The sequence below is a fragment of the Pteronotus mesoamericanus genome, unplaced genomic scaffold (assembly GCF_021234165.1).
Source record: "Pteronotus mesoamericanus isolate MK-2021 breed Mesoamerican mustached bat unplaced genomic scaffold, CSHL_Meso_final scaffold_1186, whole genome shotgun sequence".
NCBI lineage: Eukaryota > Metazoa > Chordata > Mammalia > Chiroptera > Mormoopidae > Pteronotus > Pteronotus mesoamericanus.
This window is the reverse complement of record NW_026555302.1, coordinates 3,345,839-3,366,447: the sequence shown is the minus strand read 5'-3', so window position 1 is coordinate 3,366,447 and position 20,609 is coordinate 3,345,839. Positions and strand designations below refer to the sequence as shown.

The 20,609-nt window shown below is 40.9% G+C and overlaps 1 protein-coding gene and 1 pseudogene across 1 annotated transcript in view; one reads left to right on the top strand and one right to left on the bottom strand.

Annotated features, from left to right (window-relative positions):
- Window positions 1–280: 280 nt before the first annotated feature.
- LOC129082103 (uncharacterized) lies at window positions 281–393 on the bottom strand (annotated as a pseudogene).
- A 17,184-nt stretch (window positions 394–17,577) lies between these two features.
- Window positions 17,578–20,609, top strand: part of HMCN1 (hemicentin 1) — a 392,649-nt gene continuing 389,617 nt past the window's right edge. Inside the window, exon 1 of the mRNA XM_054587651.1 lies at window positions 17,578–18,120. Within this exon, the coding sequence (XP_054443626.1) occupies window positions 17,829–18,120 (292 nt within the window). The 5' untranslated portion in view covers window positions 17,578–17,828. The remainder of the gene's footprint in view (window positions 18,121–20,609) is intronic.

Here is a 20,609-nt window from a genome sequence, read left to right as displayed (position 1 = left end):
GACGCGGAGAAGGCGAGCGCAGGGCGCGAGGACAGGAAGTCGCCACCTTACTCAGGCAAGTCTTTGTGCAGCAGATGGAATTTCAGGAAGTCTTAAACACTTGAAGACTTTCATTTAAATTTTGCCTGAATTTTGTTAGATTGGTCCGATTTTGATATACAGGAATATAATAGAACTCAGAGCTAATTATTAACTTATCCTGAGCCACAAAGTAAATGTGAAAATTTTTACTGCTGTTGGAATAAATCTTAGAATGTGAGAAGTAGCATGTATCTCACACTCAAACTAGTTTCCCTTTAAAAAATGAACCCTATTGCACATCTCATTTAAAGTTTTATTTTGAAACCTCTCTAGTAACGAACTGTAGGAATGATTCCCTGAAAGTATAGTCTTTATTTTGCTCTTCTGTACATGCGCTTAATACCAGGTTAAAAAAGCTTCTGGAAACTGTGCCTCAGGCACTGAAGAAACAGTTTACAAATTTTATGGTAGAACCAACTTTTTTTTTCTTCAAAGCAGTAACTTTTTACTGCCTGGTTGTACTCCATTATTGTGCTAATAAATCTTTAGGGATAAGAAATTGAGATATTATTGGAAGTGGGCCAAATGTAACTCCCCCCAAACTAAGTACTAGAATTGTCATTTTGTGACTGACACAGAAGTCATTTTACCATTCAGTTATTCTTTCCAACCAGAATTTGCCCTTTATGCTGTGTGTGAGTACATTTTACTGCTGTTTCCTTATTTGTTCCCCCATTCCCTCTTCCTCACGATTTCTTTCTTCTTTCAGAGTGGAAGAGGAAGAAAACGATGAAGATTTACTCAGTTGCTTTCTGTAGTCCTGTTTTTTGTCTTCTCAGAGACTCTATCATTGGCCAAATTGAAGGTGGTGGGAAACATGGGTTGGGGATGGCTTTCGTGACAGAGTTCTTCTTAAGACGTCTTAAAACCAATCTGTCGTTGAGAGACTTTTGAGAGAAAAGAAGGTGGAAATGGTGAAGCTGTAGAAATTGTTGTCACACATTCGAGGATATTTCTTCAGTCATTACATAAATCAGTCCTGGACTGAGTCCTCCTGCCCCGAAAGAAAGTCTCCCCTGAATGTTATTTTTTTTCCTCTGTTTTTGCTGAGGGAAGGAGGTGAGGGGAAGTGGGAAACAGAGGCCAAGGCCCCGAGAAATGTTGGGGAAAGAGAGGGAAAACATAAAGGTGGGAGGATGGCTTGTGTAATCGGGAGTCCACTGATAGGAACTTCCATGAGACTTCTTGCTTAAATTCTGAGTTTGAAGACCATTTTGAGTATACCATGGATAATTTTGGCCAACACCATGTCATATTTGAGTGCTGGGCATAGTAAGGAAAATTCTGGACGTCTGGGATTCCATGGCATGACCAAGAAGAACGGTGAACAAGGGCTTTGAACTGGCCGCTTCAGTTGGCTAATGAGAAGACAGGAAAAGCAGTGAATATTGGCAAATTCTAATCCATTGATTTAGCAGTTACTACTTATTAAAATTAGCTCTGTACCTCCTTTGTGAACACTGCCTAAGCTTATAAACATAAAAGATGAGCTTCATCTCCCAGAAAGCCTTTCCAGAAGTTGTAACATACACTTATTGTTAGTATGTTGACCAGGGTAGAATTGTAGTAGTAAACTTTCTATTTTATAACCTACTCTTTTCAAATATATTATTTGTACCTAACTTTCCTTTCCCATGTTTTATTCCTACTTTAGTCAGTCTTTAAGTTACCCACTGAAGTTCCCCATTGTTGACTGAGCTTTTTAAGACAAGAAACAATTATTGCTTTTTTCCACTGAAAATTAACATAAAGGGGTATGTATTTACAGCCAATCTTCTTTACCCGTTTCTGAATAATAGATCCATTGGAGAATATGTTGAAAGCATAAGCCTTGTCTGCATAAAAATGTGCATTCCCAATTTTGCATACAATTTCAGAGGGATAAACTTCCCTTAAAGGTACAGGGATCCATCCTAGCTTGATACATTTATTTGGGATGTGGAGCTGCAAGGGTAAGAATAAATCATATTGTTAAGATCTAGACACGGAGGTGGATCTGGTACATGAACAGCGGCGAACAGGTGTTGCACATCTTTGTACAGAATATTTCTTGACGGTGTAGGAGCTCCTTTAATTAAAATATGACGAGAACAGCTGGCCACCAGCTCACACTGGCAACACAACAAGAATGTCAATAAATGCATCACAGAAGAAAACTCACAGACACAGCTGTTTCTAATGGAGACTCTGAGTCTGTAGCCCTACAGACAAGGGCTTCAACTTTTCCATTCTGCTTACACTTTCTGTACTATCTTTAAAGTTTAAAATACACCGAGAAATTTCCCCAGGATTCTTAAAAAATATCACCGAGGGCATTTAGGCTTTGTAAAACGCTGGGAAAGTAGTGAATTTCAAACTCACCACATGTCTCATTGTAAGTCACTAAGAAAAGCAACAAAGAACGAGCTCCAAGACTATGACTTGGTTGTCTCCTTCGGCTAGTAGACTGCGGTTCCATTGGCAGCAGGAGAGGGCTGGGTTCCAGGATGCAATGCCCAAGGTGGACAGCAGGGAGCACCAGCGAGCATGTAATGGCTGCTCCTGAGAGGAACACAGTGTATCGCCAGGTGGGTCTGGAGAGATCCCTGGCCAAGTCAGAACATAGGACTTCTGGGTTTGGTCCCCATATCTGCAGCTCTCTTTTCTCTCCTCTGAGTATCCTTAGCTTTAAAATGGGGGCTAATGTGAAACTGAAGGGAGAGAGAACAGATTACAGTGCTTCAAAATCGGCAAATCCTTAATCTCATGGAAGGTGTTATAATTGATCCACTTTTACTTGATAGGGATGTGACAGTAAGTAAAAAAAAAATTTTTTTAGTGGCTTTTTCTACTGTAGGTAACCTCTTCTGAAGTCAGTAGAAGTTCTTTCTAAAGCAGGCAAATATGGGAACTTACATAGACATCTCATTCCTGGTGGGGGAACAGTTTGACAATTGAAACAAATAGCACCTAACTACAACACATTCTCTTTCTTTTCTTCTCCAAATGGATCCAAGCTAAATTTGTTTCCTAATACTGATTATAAAGGAAGAAATTCATAATTTACCTGAAAGAAAAGGAAAGAGAACGGAATTTTTGAGTGCTTGTTATGTGCCAGATATCTTACCTATTTTATCTCACTTAATCCCTACGACGCCTTAAGACGGCAGTGTGATGTTTCTTATTTCACAGAGGAGGAAGCTGCAGCTCAGAGAGGTTAGGCGGCTTTCCTACCACACAGATGGGTATCAAAGCCAGGATGTAAATCCAAGGCCGTCCAACTTCAAACATGTGTTCTTCCTACATAGCATATCGCATTCTGCTCTAAGCATTTTAATTGAGAAATAAGGCCTAATTTGATTAAACACAGTCAGTGGAAGAGGCCAATTCATTTATCTATTCAACAAGCTCTCCTTAAACGTGTATGATAAATGAGACACTGTACTAAGTACTAGAAATATCAAGATGAAATAAAAGAGTGCTAACTCAGAGCCTTCTACATTTATGAAAAAGGGAAACCCATTCATCCATCAATGTTGGAAGCAACTCCCAAGAATGATTTTAAGCTCCTTAACTAACGAGGAATTTCCATTTTATAAAGCCTCTCAATATATTAACATGGGATCACCTCAAATTGAGAATTTACACAAATGTCATGAAATAGCCACATCCCCAAATCTCACTGTGCATCTGGAGTTTTAACCGGAGTGAATTTATACACCCAAACGGAGGAAAGAGAGACACAATTGTCTGTTATACAGGACAACAGAGACTACGCAAATTTACAGCTATCTGCTTTGCAGGATCCAGACAGTTGTGGATAATTAGATTCGGGTTCAATAAAATGAGATTAAGAGATCCCCAAATTGTGAACGGCTATGCTGTGAAACGGTGTCTTCCTTCAAGTATTTATTTTGGCTGGTGCTGACCGTACTTATCATCATTGCCTAGACTTTCTGGACTTTGTGTCAAAAGGAATTTCAGGTATTACTTGTAAGGAGCAGACTCTAATCTCTTAATGTCAAAATGTATTTCCAAAGACTGAAGAATATGGTAAACTGTCAAAACAAACACAGTGATTTGTACTTGAGGAAGCTGCCAGCAGAGGGCAATGCAGTTTTCATACTTTCCTAATACCTCTGTTGATCCTACACCATTAAAAATACAGTATTTATTTAGCTCAGTTGGTTAGGGCATCATCCCCAGAGGCCAAGGGTGTGGGTTTGGTTTCTGGTCAGGGCACAAGAAACAACCAACAAATGCATAAATAAGTGGAACAACAAACTGTTGTTTCTCTCTCTCTCTCTTCCTCTCTCTCTAAAAATCAAAAAATTAAAAAAAAATTTTTCAAAATGAAATAGCTATTTAGTAGAAATCTTAGACTATACTTTTTTCCCTCCAGGAAAATAAGACTAGTGACATAGTAAAAGCCAAGATAAGGCACAGTGTTGATTAACAAAATGTCAACATCTCGATAAGAAATGAGATTATTTATTAAATTGCCAGGAAAACTTGTGATATTTCCTGATTGTAATGAGGCTGGAGAGTTACCATCTCTTTATGGTTTTTCCCTAGTTTTTAGCTTATAGAAGGTTCTCAATGACTATCTATTGAATGACTTATGAGTAAATAAATGCTAATCAAATATACACACACTTGGTTTGGGTGGAGCCTGAGGGGTAGCATGGAATCTTCTCACACTTTCCTCTTATTTAAAATGCAGTCATTTTGTTCCTGTTTTCTCTGATTGCTTCAAATAGCACCTTGGAAAGTCATTTCTGGTCATTCCACAAATTTCAGGGCAACCTTAAATCAATGAGCTTAATCTTCATAGCTTTGCATTAGGAGAAAGCAAATACTACTGCTGAATTTTCCGTAGGAGAGCTTTGAAGTTTGCTTAATATTGGTAAAGACATTTGGCTAGACTGGATTTGTGAAGAGAAAGACTAGGAAAATTAAAATACTGTTGAGCAATTGCTGGTCAGATTAAATGAGCCACTCAACAGAACTAAAGTTAGAATGACAAACTAATTTCTTTTAGGCTGAATTCAGCTGAGAGATTTAATGCAAATTGTGAGTCAGGTATGTTTTCTGGATATCTATGCACTTTGTCAATGTTGGTGTGCTGTTATTTTATTATTGTTGTTTTGTTTCATACATAGGATGATAGCAGCAATGTTGATAGTTTGAATTAGTTGACATAATGCCCAATTTTTTTCAACATCTGTTAAATACGGTTCTAATTTTGTACTCTCAGTTTCAGCATAGAGCTAAATATTTAGTATTAAGGAATGCCCTTTGGGGATGACTGAATGAGTTTCCATGCTTCCAATAGTTCATCGTGCATTTGTGTTTAGAAAATCAACCTTAAGACACAAACTATAGGCCCAGTGGGGGAACAAAAACCTTTTTCTGTGCACTCTTGACATTTAGTTCTTTGGCCAGCCAGTAAGTCACAGCAAAAGGAATTTGTGGAGATGCTTTAAATGTAGTACAGAAAAACCTCTGTGGAGAGACTTGGGATTAACTGCAATGTGAGGGAAAAGATTTTGCTGAAATTTGTCCATCGCATCTCAGCAAAGCTCCCCGACTAGGGTCACTTATAGAACTCCCCTCTTTTGCTCAGGCTCTTTCCTGGGTTAACACAGGTCAAGTTTCATAAGAAAATCGCACACCTGATCGATCATCAATAAGATGTCCTGTTTAAGCAAGTTTTCCAGGGAAGGGTTTGGGGTTTTGCTGACTAGGCACACTCTTCTGCCACATTGACTAATAGCTGCAAGGCAATGAGCTGGCACTGGGCTGGAGTTTGTCACCAAACATAGTCAAACAAAGTGATACACATGCTGATGAGTTTGGGTCCATTAGCAAGCTGTTCTGATTGACTATAGCAGTTCCAATTTTTTATAAATAGGTTTTTGAACAAATAATCATGAATCTCTTTCAATGACTAATACTATACTTTATAAGCCTTGCTTGAGTGGCAGTGATTTGGCATATAGCAATGAGCAACAGCAGTATTATTGCTTTAGGGTACATTTTCAATGTTTATTTATGTAATATATGCCATTTGTCTGGCTTCCAATAGGCCCAATAGAATTCCTTTCAGATGTTCTGTCTTCCAGTGTAAGACATTATTCTGTTGGTAAAATACACTCATGCATTACCATGAATTATCTAATTCCCTTTATTGTATGGATGACAAATGACTAATAAATATTATTTGTATTTCTTGATGCTATCATATTCATGCCTCATTAAAAATGGTTTCAGGGCTACTTTGCTATGTGTTTGTTTTATTTTATAAATAACCTCTTTATTTAAATTTATAACAAGGTTGTGAAAACAAAACAGAAAGTTCCCATTGTACCCCATACCCCGTTTCCCCTGTTGTTAATGTCTTTCGTTGGTATGGTACATTTGTTACAACTAGTGAATCAATATTAACTAAATATTAAGTAACCTTCATGATACTTTCTTTATATGTGCTCAGTTTTTACCTAGTGTTCCTTTTCTGTTCCAGAATTCCATCCAGGATACCATAATGCACTTTAGGCTTCCCTGGACAACGACAAGAAATTTTGAGGGGGTTCTTGGAAGGAAGACAACAGATGCTATTCTAATCACATCATATCAACAGCACTTACTATCACTATGCCTTATCATGTTGACCCTGATCATCTGGCAGAGTTAGTGTTGGCCAGGTGTCTCCACTGTAGAGTTATTTCTCTCTTTCTTTAGTGTATCTGGAAGAATAAGACATTGAGTGCAGTCCACATTGAAAGGATGGGTATTTCTCCTTTATCTCCTTGATGTGGACGTATTAAATGTGTTATTTGAAATTCTTTTGCATGAGAGAAGAACCATTCTTTCATATATTGATCCAATTATTACTTTGTCTCCTTATTGATCTGAGGGTATTTATTTTACACTTTGATTTATAATTCAATATTATGCTATTTTCTTGCTCAAAGAGGTCCAGCTTTGAGCACTGAGAACTCTTTCATTTGACTCCTGTGTCCCTTTGACATATCCCATCACTGAGCGTGTGCATCTTTTGCTTTGTTTTGTTTTGTATTTCCTTCCTTTATAGCCCTATATGATGCCCCAAGCTAATCTGGTATTTTCCCCATCTCAGCCTTAGAATCAGCCACTTCTCCACGGAGTCCCTGGTTCCTTTTATTGGAGATTGCCGTTAGGAATGAAGATCTGAGCATTGCCGTGGGAGAGTCATTGCTTCTAGACCCTCTCAGTTGACAGAGCATTGAAAGACGTGTGTATGTATTAACCTGCACCTATACACATCTCAGTAAGTAATAACTCAAACTTGAATTCATTATTTTTTGCATGTTCTTGTTCTTTATTTCTCACAATAGGTAAGATGGATATTAAGTTCTCTGGGTTACGGGAAGTGTGACCTGTTGTGAGCTCCACCCAGCTTGGCTCCTTTAATCCCTTGGTGGCAGCTCTTTCGTGAGCAGCATCCTGTGCTTGTGTTCCTTCATTCATCCAATCACTTCATGTTTGTCTAGTATTTCTGCAGGCCGGGAAGTCCAAGATCAAGGTGCTGGCTGGCCAACCGGGTGTCTGGTGAGTGACCCCTTCCTGGGTCCTATGTCCTGACATGGCAAAGAGCCAGAAACTTGAGTTTATTCTGATGTCTCCAGCTCTAATCTATCACCACAGTTTCATGATAACCTTCTTTCTGCTTAAAATTTTTCAAAATACTCTTGATTTTTAACTGAGTATTGGCTGAAAATGAAAGATTGGTTTTCATGATATATTCTCATTTCTTCAAAGGAAACTGGAATTATTTATTATACTTTGATTGATGCAATTTGATAGGACTAGGATATTAAAAAAATAGTAAAGGCAGAAAACCTAAATCCAGTTTATTATTATCAAAACAAACACCTTTCCCCTTTCATTAACTGATGCAGAAAAAAAAAATATGTGGAAGGTTGTGACGAGCTGTAGTTCTTTGGAAAACAGGGAAAAGAAGGAGATTAAATTATATTAGAAGATATATTATAGGAAAATATTCTGATAAGGGGAGTCGCTGAATGTCGGAATGTAAGATATGAAGTTAGAAATTCTTCCTCTCTTCTTTAAAATTAGGACAGATTCCCAGCTGTCTAGAATAGAAGGTGTTTTCTGATTTTCAAAGCTTTTTGCCTCCCTGAGTTCTGGAATTCTTTATCCAAAATCAAAGGTTTCACCTTGGAAAACCCCTATTTTTAAGACATGGGTGAGAGGTCTGTGAAAAGAGAAGAAAAGTTTCACACTTAAAAAAAAATCATCCTTAGAATAAAGGTAGAAACAGAAAACGGGTTATATCCACCACCGGAACGGCATTCTCACACCTTTTCATATACTTTGCTGTCAGGTAAATCCGTATTAAAAGACTGATCTTGCCCTTTCGCGTAGCCCTTCATGCTGAATAGAAACTGGTCACAGGAATTAATGGGTGTTTCCTTCTAGTGAACAGATGAGTGGCTAAGTAGTCACAGCTATATACTATTCCCGTTTTCTAGAGCCACTTATTTTTTAAGCTACTTTTTACTAACTTGTCCTCACATCTACAACTCTCTGATTATCTATCCAGATGTAAATAAGTTTCGCATAAATAGGATGGTCTAAGCAATTATTTTGGCTTTAACAGTCTCTACAGAATATTTATTATACTAGAAATGCCATATTCAGGTGATTAATGAAATTATTTTGTGTGATGGCAATGGAATGCATTGGAAAGCATCCTAACAGACCTGTGTTTTACTGCTTGGTGTACCGTGTACTACCGATCTTGGGCGAACTGCTTGATATTCTGAGTTCACTTGGCTTGTCTCTGAAATCGTTATGGAAGTCATTATCTTACAAAGTTACTGTGACTATTGAATGTATTCATGAGCATAGGTTCAACTCCGTACTAATGCCCTGGGTAAAGTACTCATTAGATGGCAGTTATTATTACTCTATAATTATTATTAATAACTATATATTCAGCAACTCATTTAAGGAATATTACTGCATTCATTCCTACTGGGTGTTGGGTACCAGGTATTTATAAAATGACTCATACTTAGACTTTATTCTCAAGGAATTCACGGCATCATGGGAAAAATATAAGCTTGGTTTGGATTGGGAAGGGAGGGAGAAAGCTCAGCAATAGGCTTAGGGGCAGGGAGTCCTCATTCAGGGTCAGAGAATGCTTCATGGCTGATTCACAAAGCAAAAGAGGCCAATATAGTATGAGTATCATATTAATAATGAACTTTGAAATATACTATAAAGTAATTATATACATCAAAGTTTCCTTATGATAATTTAAAGTTTGAGGTAAAATAATAGGGAAAATGTGGACTAGGGGCCAAATGAGGAGAATAAAAACAAAGGGAGAAGGTTGAGCTACAGGACCGAGCAGAGATGACCTAACCTGTTGGTATGAATTTCATCTTCAATTTCCTTTTCTGTGAAATGCAGATCATTACATTGACTACTTCATAGTTTTGGAATGAAGATTAAAGGTGATTAAAGGTGTTATTATATATAAAACAGTTAAAATGGTGCCTGTGACATAGTAAGTACTCAATAAATCAATAAATATTAGCTAGTACATCTGGTAAGCTGGAAGAGCAACTGTTACAGGTCCCAAAATATACTTGCAGCCCTACTTGAAAATTGCATGAGTTCTTGGACAAGTCACCCTCTGAGCTCAGTTTTCTCTCTGTAAAATGAAGGCTCTGGAGTAGAAAAATGATCTCTAAAATCCTTTCCAGCTTTTGAATTGGGGTAAAGCAGCAGCAGCAAAGACCGGGCACGTGACAGTTGCCTGGGCCCTGCCTTTAGGGCAACAGCTGCAGCTGCGAGAATGGCTGGAGGGCTGAGAGGCTGCCTCTTGGGGGGCCATCGGGGGTAAATTTTAAATTCTCCAACATAGATTTCAGAAGGCAAAGCCGAGACCTTCTTAGTTCAAGCTCCTCTTCTCCATTAGGCTTTCGGTTAGGCTTTTAAAGCTTTCCCCCAAGTAGTATGGGGATCGCTTGTAGGTATCCTGGTCTTTATTTTGGGGAGTGGGTGGGTAGCCGAGGTGCTTCTAGAGAAGATCGCTAATGAAATGCAAACCAGAGTCCTGCGTCCTAGAGAACTGGAACTCCAGCTGAGTCAAAAGGGAGGCTCCCTTTGGACAAGCCACTAGATGCATGTTGCCCGCGTCCTCTGGCTAGTGCTGTGAGCAGTTCCCCAGCCCTCGGCTGCACGCCCCTTGTTCCATCACAGAGGGGGCATTTTGCCCATATAAGGAGTAGGACACTAGCCACCCCCACCTCCTCGTGCCTTCCCCGCTTTTGGCTGTCCCCATTGCTGACCACAGGCTCCGTGGCTTCATTTAAAAAAATAAAAGCCGAGTGTTACATTCCCCAAAGTATGCCACGACATAGTTATTCTGTGCTTTCTTCTCTTGACATTAGTACCAAAGAGAATAGGAATGTAAACATCTGTTTTATATAAGCCAATTCCAGACTTATAACCTGATTAGTCTAAGAGAATATTTGATGTGATTAATTTTCCAGTTACAACACGATGGTTTTCCATCCCTTTATTGCCTTCTTCAGGAAGACAAGAGAAAAAAAATAATTTCTTTTTCTTTTTCAAAGTTTCATTGCGATGCCAAGCATAACCATTATGGTTGGTGTAAAAGTGCTCCACGTTTAATTCAGTTGTAATAGTAAGTTACTTATCCTGTAGAAATGTGCTAAAGTAAACATAAAGCAATCCTGGGCCTCATTACATAGAGAACCAGACATTTTGGGAGGGAGCCTTGGGGATAACATCAAACCGTCTAGTGGTTTGCAGGAGGCAGTTACAACAAAGCAGTGAACGTACGCACTGCTTTACCGCAATCGTCTTCAGAGGCCTTGTGCTTTTAAGTCAGTGTGATTCTGGGTGAGGCTTTTTCAGGCCTGCTGTGTGCTGTGCTTCCAATTAGGTGATCCCCTGACGTCTGTAACTCGCGAACGGAGTCTTCTCGTCTCCAGGCCAGGTGGAAGCTTTTCCAGGGAGAAAACTGAATTGGAGAGAGGATTTAAATACTGATTTTGATATCACTGTGCTGGACTACTTTTTCTAAAAAAAAGCATTACTTTTTCATAGCTCCCCTCCCCTTAAATATGACAGGAATCCTGAGAATGTATGCAAAGAGATATCTGAGAGCTGATTTGGCGACTGCTGGCGTGACACGGCAAGTGTCTCATGGTCCGCTACTTGTCACTGCACGGTCTACCTTTGTGTGTGAACCTCCAGGAGGAGCTAATCCCTTCTTGACTCTCCCTCCTCTAACCCCTAGACTCTTCTAGAACTACTTGGAGGAATGTTGGGTGGGAGTGGCAGGTAGTTGGGATAGACCAAGGGTAGATATCAGTTCCCGGTAAACTAAAAATTTCGTTTCATTTTCCTTTTGTCCCTAGGGCTTTTAAAGGGCATGTTAAGCTAGTGCTTATTTGGAGCTACCTATGTAGATCTTTGCATAAAGAGCACCTGAAAATTACCACCTAATTTTGATATTACACTCACAGTTTCTCCTTGTATTATCTGTGGCTACCTCTTTTGTTCCTGTCTTCGTAACTTGGAGCCAAAGGCAGCACTGCAAAGCAGTGCGGGGTGTGGATTGGGAGCCACCTTTCCTGGGTTCAGGTCGTGGTGTTGTTGCTCATTAATATTGACCTCAGGTAACATGAAACTCTCTAAGTCTCAGTTTCCTTAAATGAAGGATGCCTTTAATATTGTTCCTGCAGCCTGTTCCCATTTTGTCCTTTTCCCCAAATTGCTTCCCTTGTTCTATTTCTCTCTCATCAGCTGAGTGATTTTGTTGCACTATAACTCTGATAGTTTTGCCCTTGAGCTTAAATTCCTTCAGTGCCTTTATACGTCTTCAGGATATGATCCAAGCTCTAGCCAGCTTCATACAGGTGCAACCTGGCAGGTCTTGCCTTATGCATCTCCTGTGTTGTCTCCTGCCTCTGTCCTTGGCTCTTCTTTCAATGCCTTGGAGTGGGATGCTTAGAAATCCAGATTAGCACCCGTGTTTGGGGAACCCAGAAGTGTGGGGCTGTTTAAGCCCCATGGGGTAAGCCGATGAGGATGGGAGTGGATGGGTAGGTACTTCCCCTTCTCACCCCACCCACTCCCCTTTCTCCTTCACAGTCTTGAGGAACCCAAAATAAGGATTTTCAGTCAGTTCCATGGGACACAGTCATGAGTAGCTCATAGGAGAGGTCAGCTTGAAAATGTATTCCTACCTGGGCTCTCCATCCTTCCTGCTTCGTTTCCCTATCCCTCGGGCCTGCACCCTGGGACTCACACCCCAGCCCTTCATCTCAGGCCCCCTGGGGAACTTTGGCTAAGGCGGTCAGAGAATGTTACAGCTGAAACGAATTCCAGAAATTGTTTCGTATGATCTGCTCGTGAGTGACAGAACTGAAACAATTAGTGGCTAAAGGAAGATTAGATTCACAGATGAGTGGCTCCTTCCAACCTCACAGAGACTGTTTTTAATAACAAAAGCAGGAAAAAGGGTAGAGTGTAGTGTTATTGCTGGGCAACACTCTGACTTACGTATCGCTGTCTTCTTCGCCCGACCCTTCCTTCCCCCTCCTGGGCGTGCCCTCTCTCTAACCCAATCCATTTTCCCCAATTCACGTTATTGGTGTACTTGGCTGCCTGCCTGCCAGAATGTACTTTCAGAAACTCATTTATTTTACAGTGTAAATAAGATTTCTGTCCAAGGGGCTACCTTGTCCCCAGAAATCTGTACTTTAACAGAGATCAAACTTTATTGAAAAGACATGAAAGAGCCCAGATATGTCTTTTCCCTCCCCAAATCATGTGGTCATCAGTTACATGAGACTAAAGGGGAGAAATGTGTATCTCTACATAAACCCCTTTGCATCATTAAATATTCCTTTTCTTTGTCATCCATCTTTCCCTAACACAGTGCCTGCTGGACCTTAAACATCTTCTTAAGTGCTACCACCCACTTAGATTTCAGGATGTTAGTGAGCTACAAAAGACCTCTTATACACAAACAAATAAAATAGCCTCTCCATTCATCTGTTTCTTCCCAAGCATATGTCTGCAGTGCAGAGACACATAGGTTCAGAATTTCAAAGCTGTATCCTCAAATAAATATAATGGTATTGATAATACTTTAACTTTGCTGCATTGCCAGGCACTGGGCTAAATGCCTTAAAAGCATTCTTTCATTTTTATTCTCAGGACAATGATTCCAGACAGACGGTAACAATCTACCACATCCCAGAGAATTCTTAGGGCACTGTGTGTAAGCAAGCGAATAAGGTGGAACCTAGAGGCTGGCTGAGTTGAGGAGATGGAGCTGAAAGTACAGGGAGACTCAGGCAGCTAGAGTTTGCAGGAGAGAGCACCTGAAGACACTACATAGACAGAAAAATCCAGAGTATATTCAGCTGAGGACTGACCTACATATGCATGTGAGGAAATGACCCAAAGCCCAGGAAAAAAAACACTTGATAGGATTAAAAATGACAGTGCCCATGCTCATTTGGGGATAGGAATAGGTCTATCCCCACCAACCAGGCTGGAAAACCTCATGATTCACAGAGTATTGGGTAGAGAACACAGAAGACTCTTTTCTCGGTAGAGAAGAATAATTAGTCCTAGACTGAATATTGCTTTGGTCTGACCTAGCAAATTTTAAAACTAAGTCCCAAAAGGATCAAACTGTTTCCAAATGCTTACCTTTGTCCCAAAACAAAGCTCAAGACTATTTATAGGAACACAAAAATATCTAGCACCAAACAAGGTCAAATTTGCAATGTCTGGCATCCAATGAAAGACTATGAGGCCTGAAGAGAAGCAGAAAAATAGAACCTACGAGACAGAGAAAATCTGATCAATTGAAAATGAGGCCGAACTGACAGAGATATTGGAATTACCAATCAAAGGTATAAAATCAGTTATTATATTCATACACTTAAAATGAGACCAGGAGGATATAAAAATGATTCAAATCCAACCTCTGGAGGTGCAGAGTACAATGTCTGAGATGAAAAGAACAGTGAATGGGAGAACTGACACAAGAGACAGTGGAGAAGAAAAGATTAGTGAACTTGAAGAAACAGTTATGGAAACTATCAAAAGTGAAATACAATGAGAAAAGAAAATGATAATTAAAAAAATTAACAGTGAGTGAGAATCCCTTCCAGTGGACTCACATATGTGAATTGAGGTCCCCAAAGGAAAGGAGGTAAAAATATTTGAGGAAATGAAGGGCAACAATTTCCAGATTTGAGGAAAACCATACCCTCAGATACAAGCAGCTTGACAATCTCTAAGTACAAGAAATATGATGGAACCACATCAAGGCACATTCTAATCAGATTTCTCAAAAAAACTGAGAATAAGGAAGCTCTTAAAAGCATCAGGAGGAAAAACATACGGCTGATCTAGAAGAACACATACAAATCAAATAGAGACTTCCTGCTGCAAACACGACAAACAAGAAGACAGTGGGGTAACATCGTTAAAGCACAGAAAGGAAAACAAAAATCTGTTCACCTAGAATTCTCTGCCCAATGAAAAAGCATCTTTCAAAAGCAAAGGTGACATAAAGACTTTTTTAAACACACAAAAGGGAAAGAATTCATCAGCAGTGGAACTGCGCTACAGAAAATACGAGAGCAAGTCCTTCAGGGAGAAGGGCTATGATGCCAGCTGGAACCTGGAGCCACGGTGAAGGAATGAATGAACAGCACCAGAAGTGGTAGCTTCATGGGTAATTATAGTAACTTCTCTCTTATTATAGATATCTCCTTACAAGCTAATTGACTACTTAAACAAAAAGTAACATCAGTGTAGTGTGGGGTTTAAAATCCAGGAATATAAAATAAAATGGATGACATTAGAAAAAAAAAAATCAGAAGAGGAGTAATGAAAGTGTTCCATTCTGAGGTTTTTATAATATGCGTGAAGTGGTAAATATTACTTGAAGGAAGACTGTGATAAATCAAAAATGCATATTATAAACCCTCAAGCAACCACTAAAATAAAAGAGTTATAGCTATTAAGCTAGCAATGGAAACAAGAGGAATCATAAAAATATTCAATAAATTTAAACAAAGGCAGAAAAACAGGGGAAAAGGAACTAAGAACAGATGGGACAAATAGAAAGATGATAGATTTAATTATATCCATAATCACATTGAATATAAATGGTCTAAACAGCCCAATTAAAAGGCAGAGATTGTTTCATTGCATGTAAAGAGCAAGGCCCAATTGAATAATGACTACAAGAAACACACTTTAAACATAAACTACAAGTTGGTTTAAAGTGTCAGAATGGAAAATGATAATCATGCTAACAGTATTTAAAAGAGAGCTGGAGTGCCTATCTTATTGTTAGACAAAGTATATTTCAGAGCAAATAAAATTACCAGTGAAAATGGTGGTAACCTTATAATGATAACGGTGTCAATTAATCAAGAGGACGTGATAATACTAAGTGTTTCAAATGCATTCAAGGCTTCAAAATGCCGGAAGAAAAACTCAGAACTTCAGGACAAATCCACAATTACAATCAGAGATTTCAATACCATTCTCAATTACTGATACAACAAGCAGGCAGAAACTGGTGAAGAGATCGAAGATTTGAACAACACTATGGAACAACTTTTTCCAAATGACAGTTACAGAACATTCCACCCAACAACATTCTTTATAATGCACAGGGAACACTTTCTAAGGTGGATCATTTTAAATTCTTATCAGATAGGCACTGTCGTTATTCCTGCTTACACCTGAGTAAATGAAGGCACAAAGTAGTTAAAGAACCTGCTGAAGATGCAGTTGTGAAGTGTCACATCTGGGCTTTGAACTCAGGCTGTCTGACCCAGAACTCCTAATCGCCAGGCTCTGCCACCTCCCTTGAACACCTGGAATAGCTCAGGTCTCAGTGAAAACTTTAGGACTTAGAATACAATCCCTTTTGAATAAACAAAGGAGTAGGCTACTCGAATAGCATTCTCTAAATACTACTTGGAAAGGAAGTACATTCCCCCTCTCCTCTCATATTCCCTCTCAGCCCAAATGGCCTGTCTGCTTCCTTTAAGTGACATGACTTATAGGTATCATAAACTCAGATCCCAGAGCTGCTGGGCCTGAAAGAGAAGACAGTTGCTGACTATAAAAGGCTCATGGGAGTTGGCTCTTCCTCGGGCTGCCTTGGTGTTGGATGGGTGGTCTAACACACATTGGAACACGATCAACATGCCTGTGTGCCCCTCTCTAAATGCCAAGGATCCAGACAACAACTCTTTCCCAGGAAGGAAATGCGTTTTTACTAAACCGAAGCAAAGAATCCTTCGCTGATGGTTGACTGTCTTTGTCCACCTTCTTATCTCTGTTATTAGTATTTTAACGTATATAATAATTACAAAACGGAAAAACTTTGTAATGTTTTCCAGGGTGAGGTTTCCTTACTTGTCAGCAAGAAAATGCCATGGAGAGGAACACCTTTGTAATGGATTTTTGGCTGAGCCCCGACCCATGGCAGCTCTAAGGGAGGAAATGTGACACGGCGATATTATTCTGCTTCCCCGTGCTCAAGGTAGGGTCCAAACTGCTCAGCAAACGTGAATCTTGATAATGAAAATTGAAAAAAGTCAGTCTCCTCTTTCATACCCTCCCTCCCTTCCCTCATCCTTCCCACCTGGCTTCCATCCTGTCTCCAGTCCAGCTTCCTTCCCTTCTCCCATCTCTCCTAACTGCAGTCACTGACACCCCAGTTCCTGCTGTGTCTCTCTCACTTCCTTCAGCAGCTCCTTTCGCATGACCCGCCCACGCCCCCCATTCTTGCCTTTCCAGCCCTCCCCTTCCCCCTTCTGCACGCCGGCTAGGCCCCCAGGAGATCAGAGGGCCAGCGGCTGCAGCCCCTCCGGGGAAGTTTCCAGCTCCCTCTTCTGGCTGGGCTGCAGGCACCGGAGGCTGGGCTGGGGCGTCCTGGCTTCTGGGGCGTGGGGGTGGGGAATTATGGAAGAGGTGGTGTCTGAAGCAGCGTTGTACACAGTAGAAAAAGAAAATTCCCTTTGTGCTAGTTAGTGTGGTGACCTGCAGTTTGGGTCTTTGCCACCCATTCTCGAGAGCCATTGTTTACCCCGGGTGTTTGCAGGTTCGGCACAGCGCCGGTAGGAGCCGAGCGGACCCTGAGCGCGCTTCCCAGGAACTGAGTTGACCCCAGAACCGGTGCGGAGCGAAGTCGCCCTGGCGGAGGGGGGGCGTCAAGCAAAGGCGGGGGACTGCAGCCGGCCAATCAGGAGGCGAGGCCGAGCCCGGCTTCCCCTCCGGGCTCCCGAGCGGGCGGCGAGCAGTGGAAAGTTGGGAGGCTCAGTGGCCGGCCCGGCGGAGAGCGGCGAGGGCAGCGGGACTCGGGCGCGGCGCCGCAGGGCTCAGTGCGGCCCCCGGGGCTCGGGCCGGGCGCGCCGCCCGCACTCCGCCACGCGCCGCCGGGGTCGCGGGCAGATACAGCCCCGGAGGAAGCTGCGTCCAGACAAAAGCTGCCGCATCTCTGCCGCTCAGCCCCTGCAGGGATTCGGGTTCGGTGCCTGTCCCCGTCCGATCCTCAGCGCCAAACTTTTGGCCAGTTCAAAGGGATTTCCAGACTCTGATGAGTTGCTCGGAGAGGAAACCCTCTGCTTGTTGTTGAGGAGGGCTAAGCGCCGTGCAGATTCTGCGCTCAGAAAATGAGAGGGAAAAAGAAAGAAAAAATGATTGCCTGGGACATTGTCCACACAGTATGCCTGTTTGCTCTTCTCTATTCTTCCCTAGCTCAAGACGCAAGCCCCCAGTCTGAGACCAGGGCAGAGGCAATTCCCGAGGGGGCCTCCACCTTGGCTTTTGTGTTTGATGTGACTGGTTCCATGTATGATGATTTAGTTCAGGTTATCGAAGGGGCTTCCAAAATCCTGGAGACGTCTTTGAAAAGACCTAAGAGACCTCTTTACAACTTTGCTTTGGTGCCTTTCCATGATCCAGGTAAGGGAAATGTTTATTCTTTGTTGTTTCCCATGATCACATCGTGTTTTATGCTATGAAATTGTTTCAATGTTGGGAAGTTTCAAAAACCTTTTTTAAAAAGATGCCGCTGAAAACGGTTGTAACAAAGAGTTGCTGCTTGGCTGCTTGGGTGGCTGTGGTTGGTACCTGCGCAGGTCTCAGCCATGGAGCAAGTAGATGGCTTCTTTAGGGGGCTTGGGTAGCGGTCCCCAAACTTGGAGAAGGGGGGATTATGAAAGCCAGCATCTTGCTGTCTGGAGCAATGACATCAAAATCGAAGTGCATTGACTTTTTTATTTTAGAGCGAAAACAATGTTTAATTACAAAGGCAGATTTGAACGCGGGCAGTCAGCAGTAGCCTTCCAGAGCGAACGTCCCGGGTGAGAGCAGGCTCGGTAACTCTCCTGTAAGACGGGCAAAAACCTGTGTGAGGCGCAAGGCGGGTTGTAAGTAATTACCACGAGCGAAACGGAAGAGATGAAAATGAAGAGAGAAACCATTCATTTCTTAACTGGATCTATTCATCTTTGCACCAGGTCATCATTAATTCGGTTCACAGATGGGTATAAACATTATGTCTATGTCTCATGCAGTAGAAATACATATAATTTGGTATGTCGGTGCTCTTTAAAGGTAGTTCAAGCAAAATGACTTTTTTTTTTTTTGCCCTAAAGCTATGGGTTTCAGCTGCTCCACCGTAATATGATCCCACTTACTTTTTTCCAGTTTCTCTTTAAAGTGGCACCTTTCTGTGAGGCTCCTGGGAGCCCTCATCGACATTGCTGAGGGTCGCACTGCCGGGGAAGCCCCGGGACTTGCTGGCTAACATCCCCCTGAGTTTCATTAGAGCGAGTTGCTACCCAGTTGAAGAAATAAAGCAGTGGTTTCTTAAAGTCCTCCCCCACTGTTCTCCTACATTCTTCTTGCTCTGAAACCCTTTTTGCTAGAAGACCTTGACACAGCCTCTTCACAATGAGAGCTTGACGTGGAGAATTTCAACTGCTTTCCTTGTGCATTTGACAAACATCTAAGTTCAAAACCTATCCTACTTTTCTAGGATATACATATATACTTCTAGCAATTTCTATGTTGATTAAACATGAAATGTTCTTTATATTTGAATGGAGAGTTGAATGATCCTTTACTTTGTTTACTCTCTGAGAAGACACCTCAGGTCTTCTAATGTTTGGGTTGATTAAATGTCAAGATGTCAGTGTTGATGCAGTTCAAGACATTATTTTGGAATAGGCCTAAATATGTTTCTTCTATAGGGGTAAATCTGAAGTTGGCTAAAACAATAAAATGAAAATTGTATTCTCTAATTAACACCACAGTTTGCTCTTCCCCAAAAGACTCTGAAGGAATGATGTTGCTGCAAACAGAACACAAAAATTGCCTCAAGTCGTAAGTGGAAACTGGGTCATCGTGATATTTTGATGTGATATGAAAATTATTGGAATAAATTGCAGTGTGGTATGCCGCATTCCAATTGTTACCAAATGGGAACATTTGCTCTAGTTGACTTTCCTGTAGTTTAGCAATCATGTTTCAAAGTGCGGGAGACTTGGCATGCTAATGAGAGATGACTAATAAAGTAGAACTTTTTACAATTAATACATGAAAATGATTACATTGTCTCCATAAAATTAATTATGAGTATAATTCAGCAAAACTACGAGTTCTATTTCCATTGGAATTAAAGCAGGGAGAAGTGGCCATGTGTTTCTGGTATCTATGAGTATTGAAAGTGTTTTTGAAGATAAAGAGGGAAATAGAAGTTAAAACATACTGATAGCCTTTAGTTTACTAATTAATTTTAATGGATTGTAATAATATCTTGGTGTGACATTTTCTTTTTCACACTTTGTGTGTGTGTGGGGAGGGACTATGTAAGTGTAATCGTTAAGTGTTTTGATTTCATTTTACTTCTGATTGGTGATCAGCTTGGAAGGCCCGAAGAAGCCTTGAATGGGGATTGGCTGTTCTAGTGAGTGACGTTGGAAGAGTCAGTTTATCACTTTGTTTCCTCAACTACAAAATGAGGGAATTAGATTTAAACATCTCTGAGGTTGCTTCTAATTGTGACATTTAATGACTGTTTTACATGTGGTTGCTTTTCATAGTACCTGACACATGTTCCTGTGGTTGGGTGATAGAACTGACATGGAAAGAAATAAAGTGTTATTGAATATAATAATTATATTAATTATAATTACTAATTATATTTATGACCTTAACTACAGCTTTTCAAAGCCATTTGGTATCTGCCGCTGCCTTTAGCTAGGCGAAATAATGGATAAGGTCTGGGATAGAGTCTCAGGCTTTTGACGGAAACCTGTAGGCCTTTTCAGGTGACTGCCTTGGACCCTGGCCTCACAGTGTGGGGCAAGGTGTGTGTTTGCAGGTGGGGCAGAAATTAAAGTACATGGAAAACGTAGACATACAAGAGGAGACAGCTCCCAACTTGA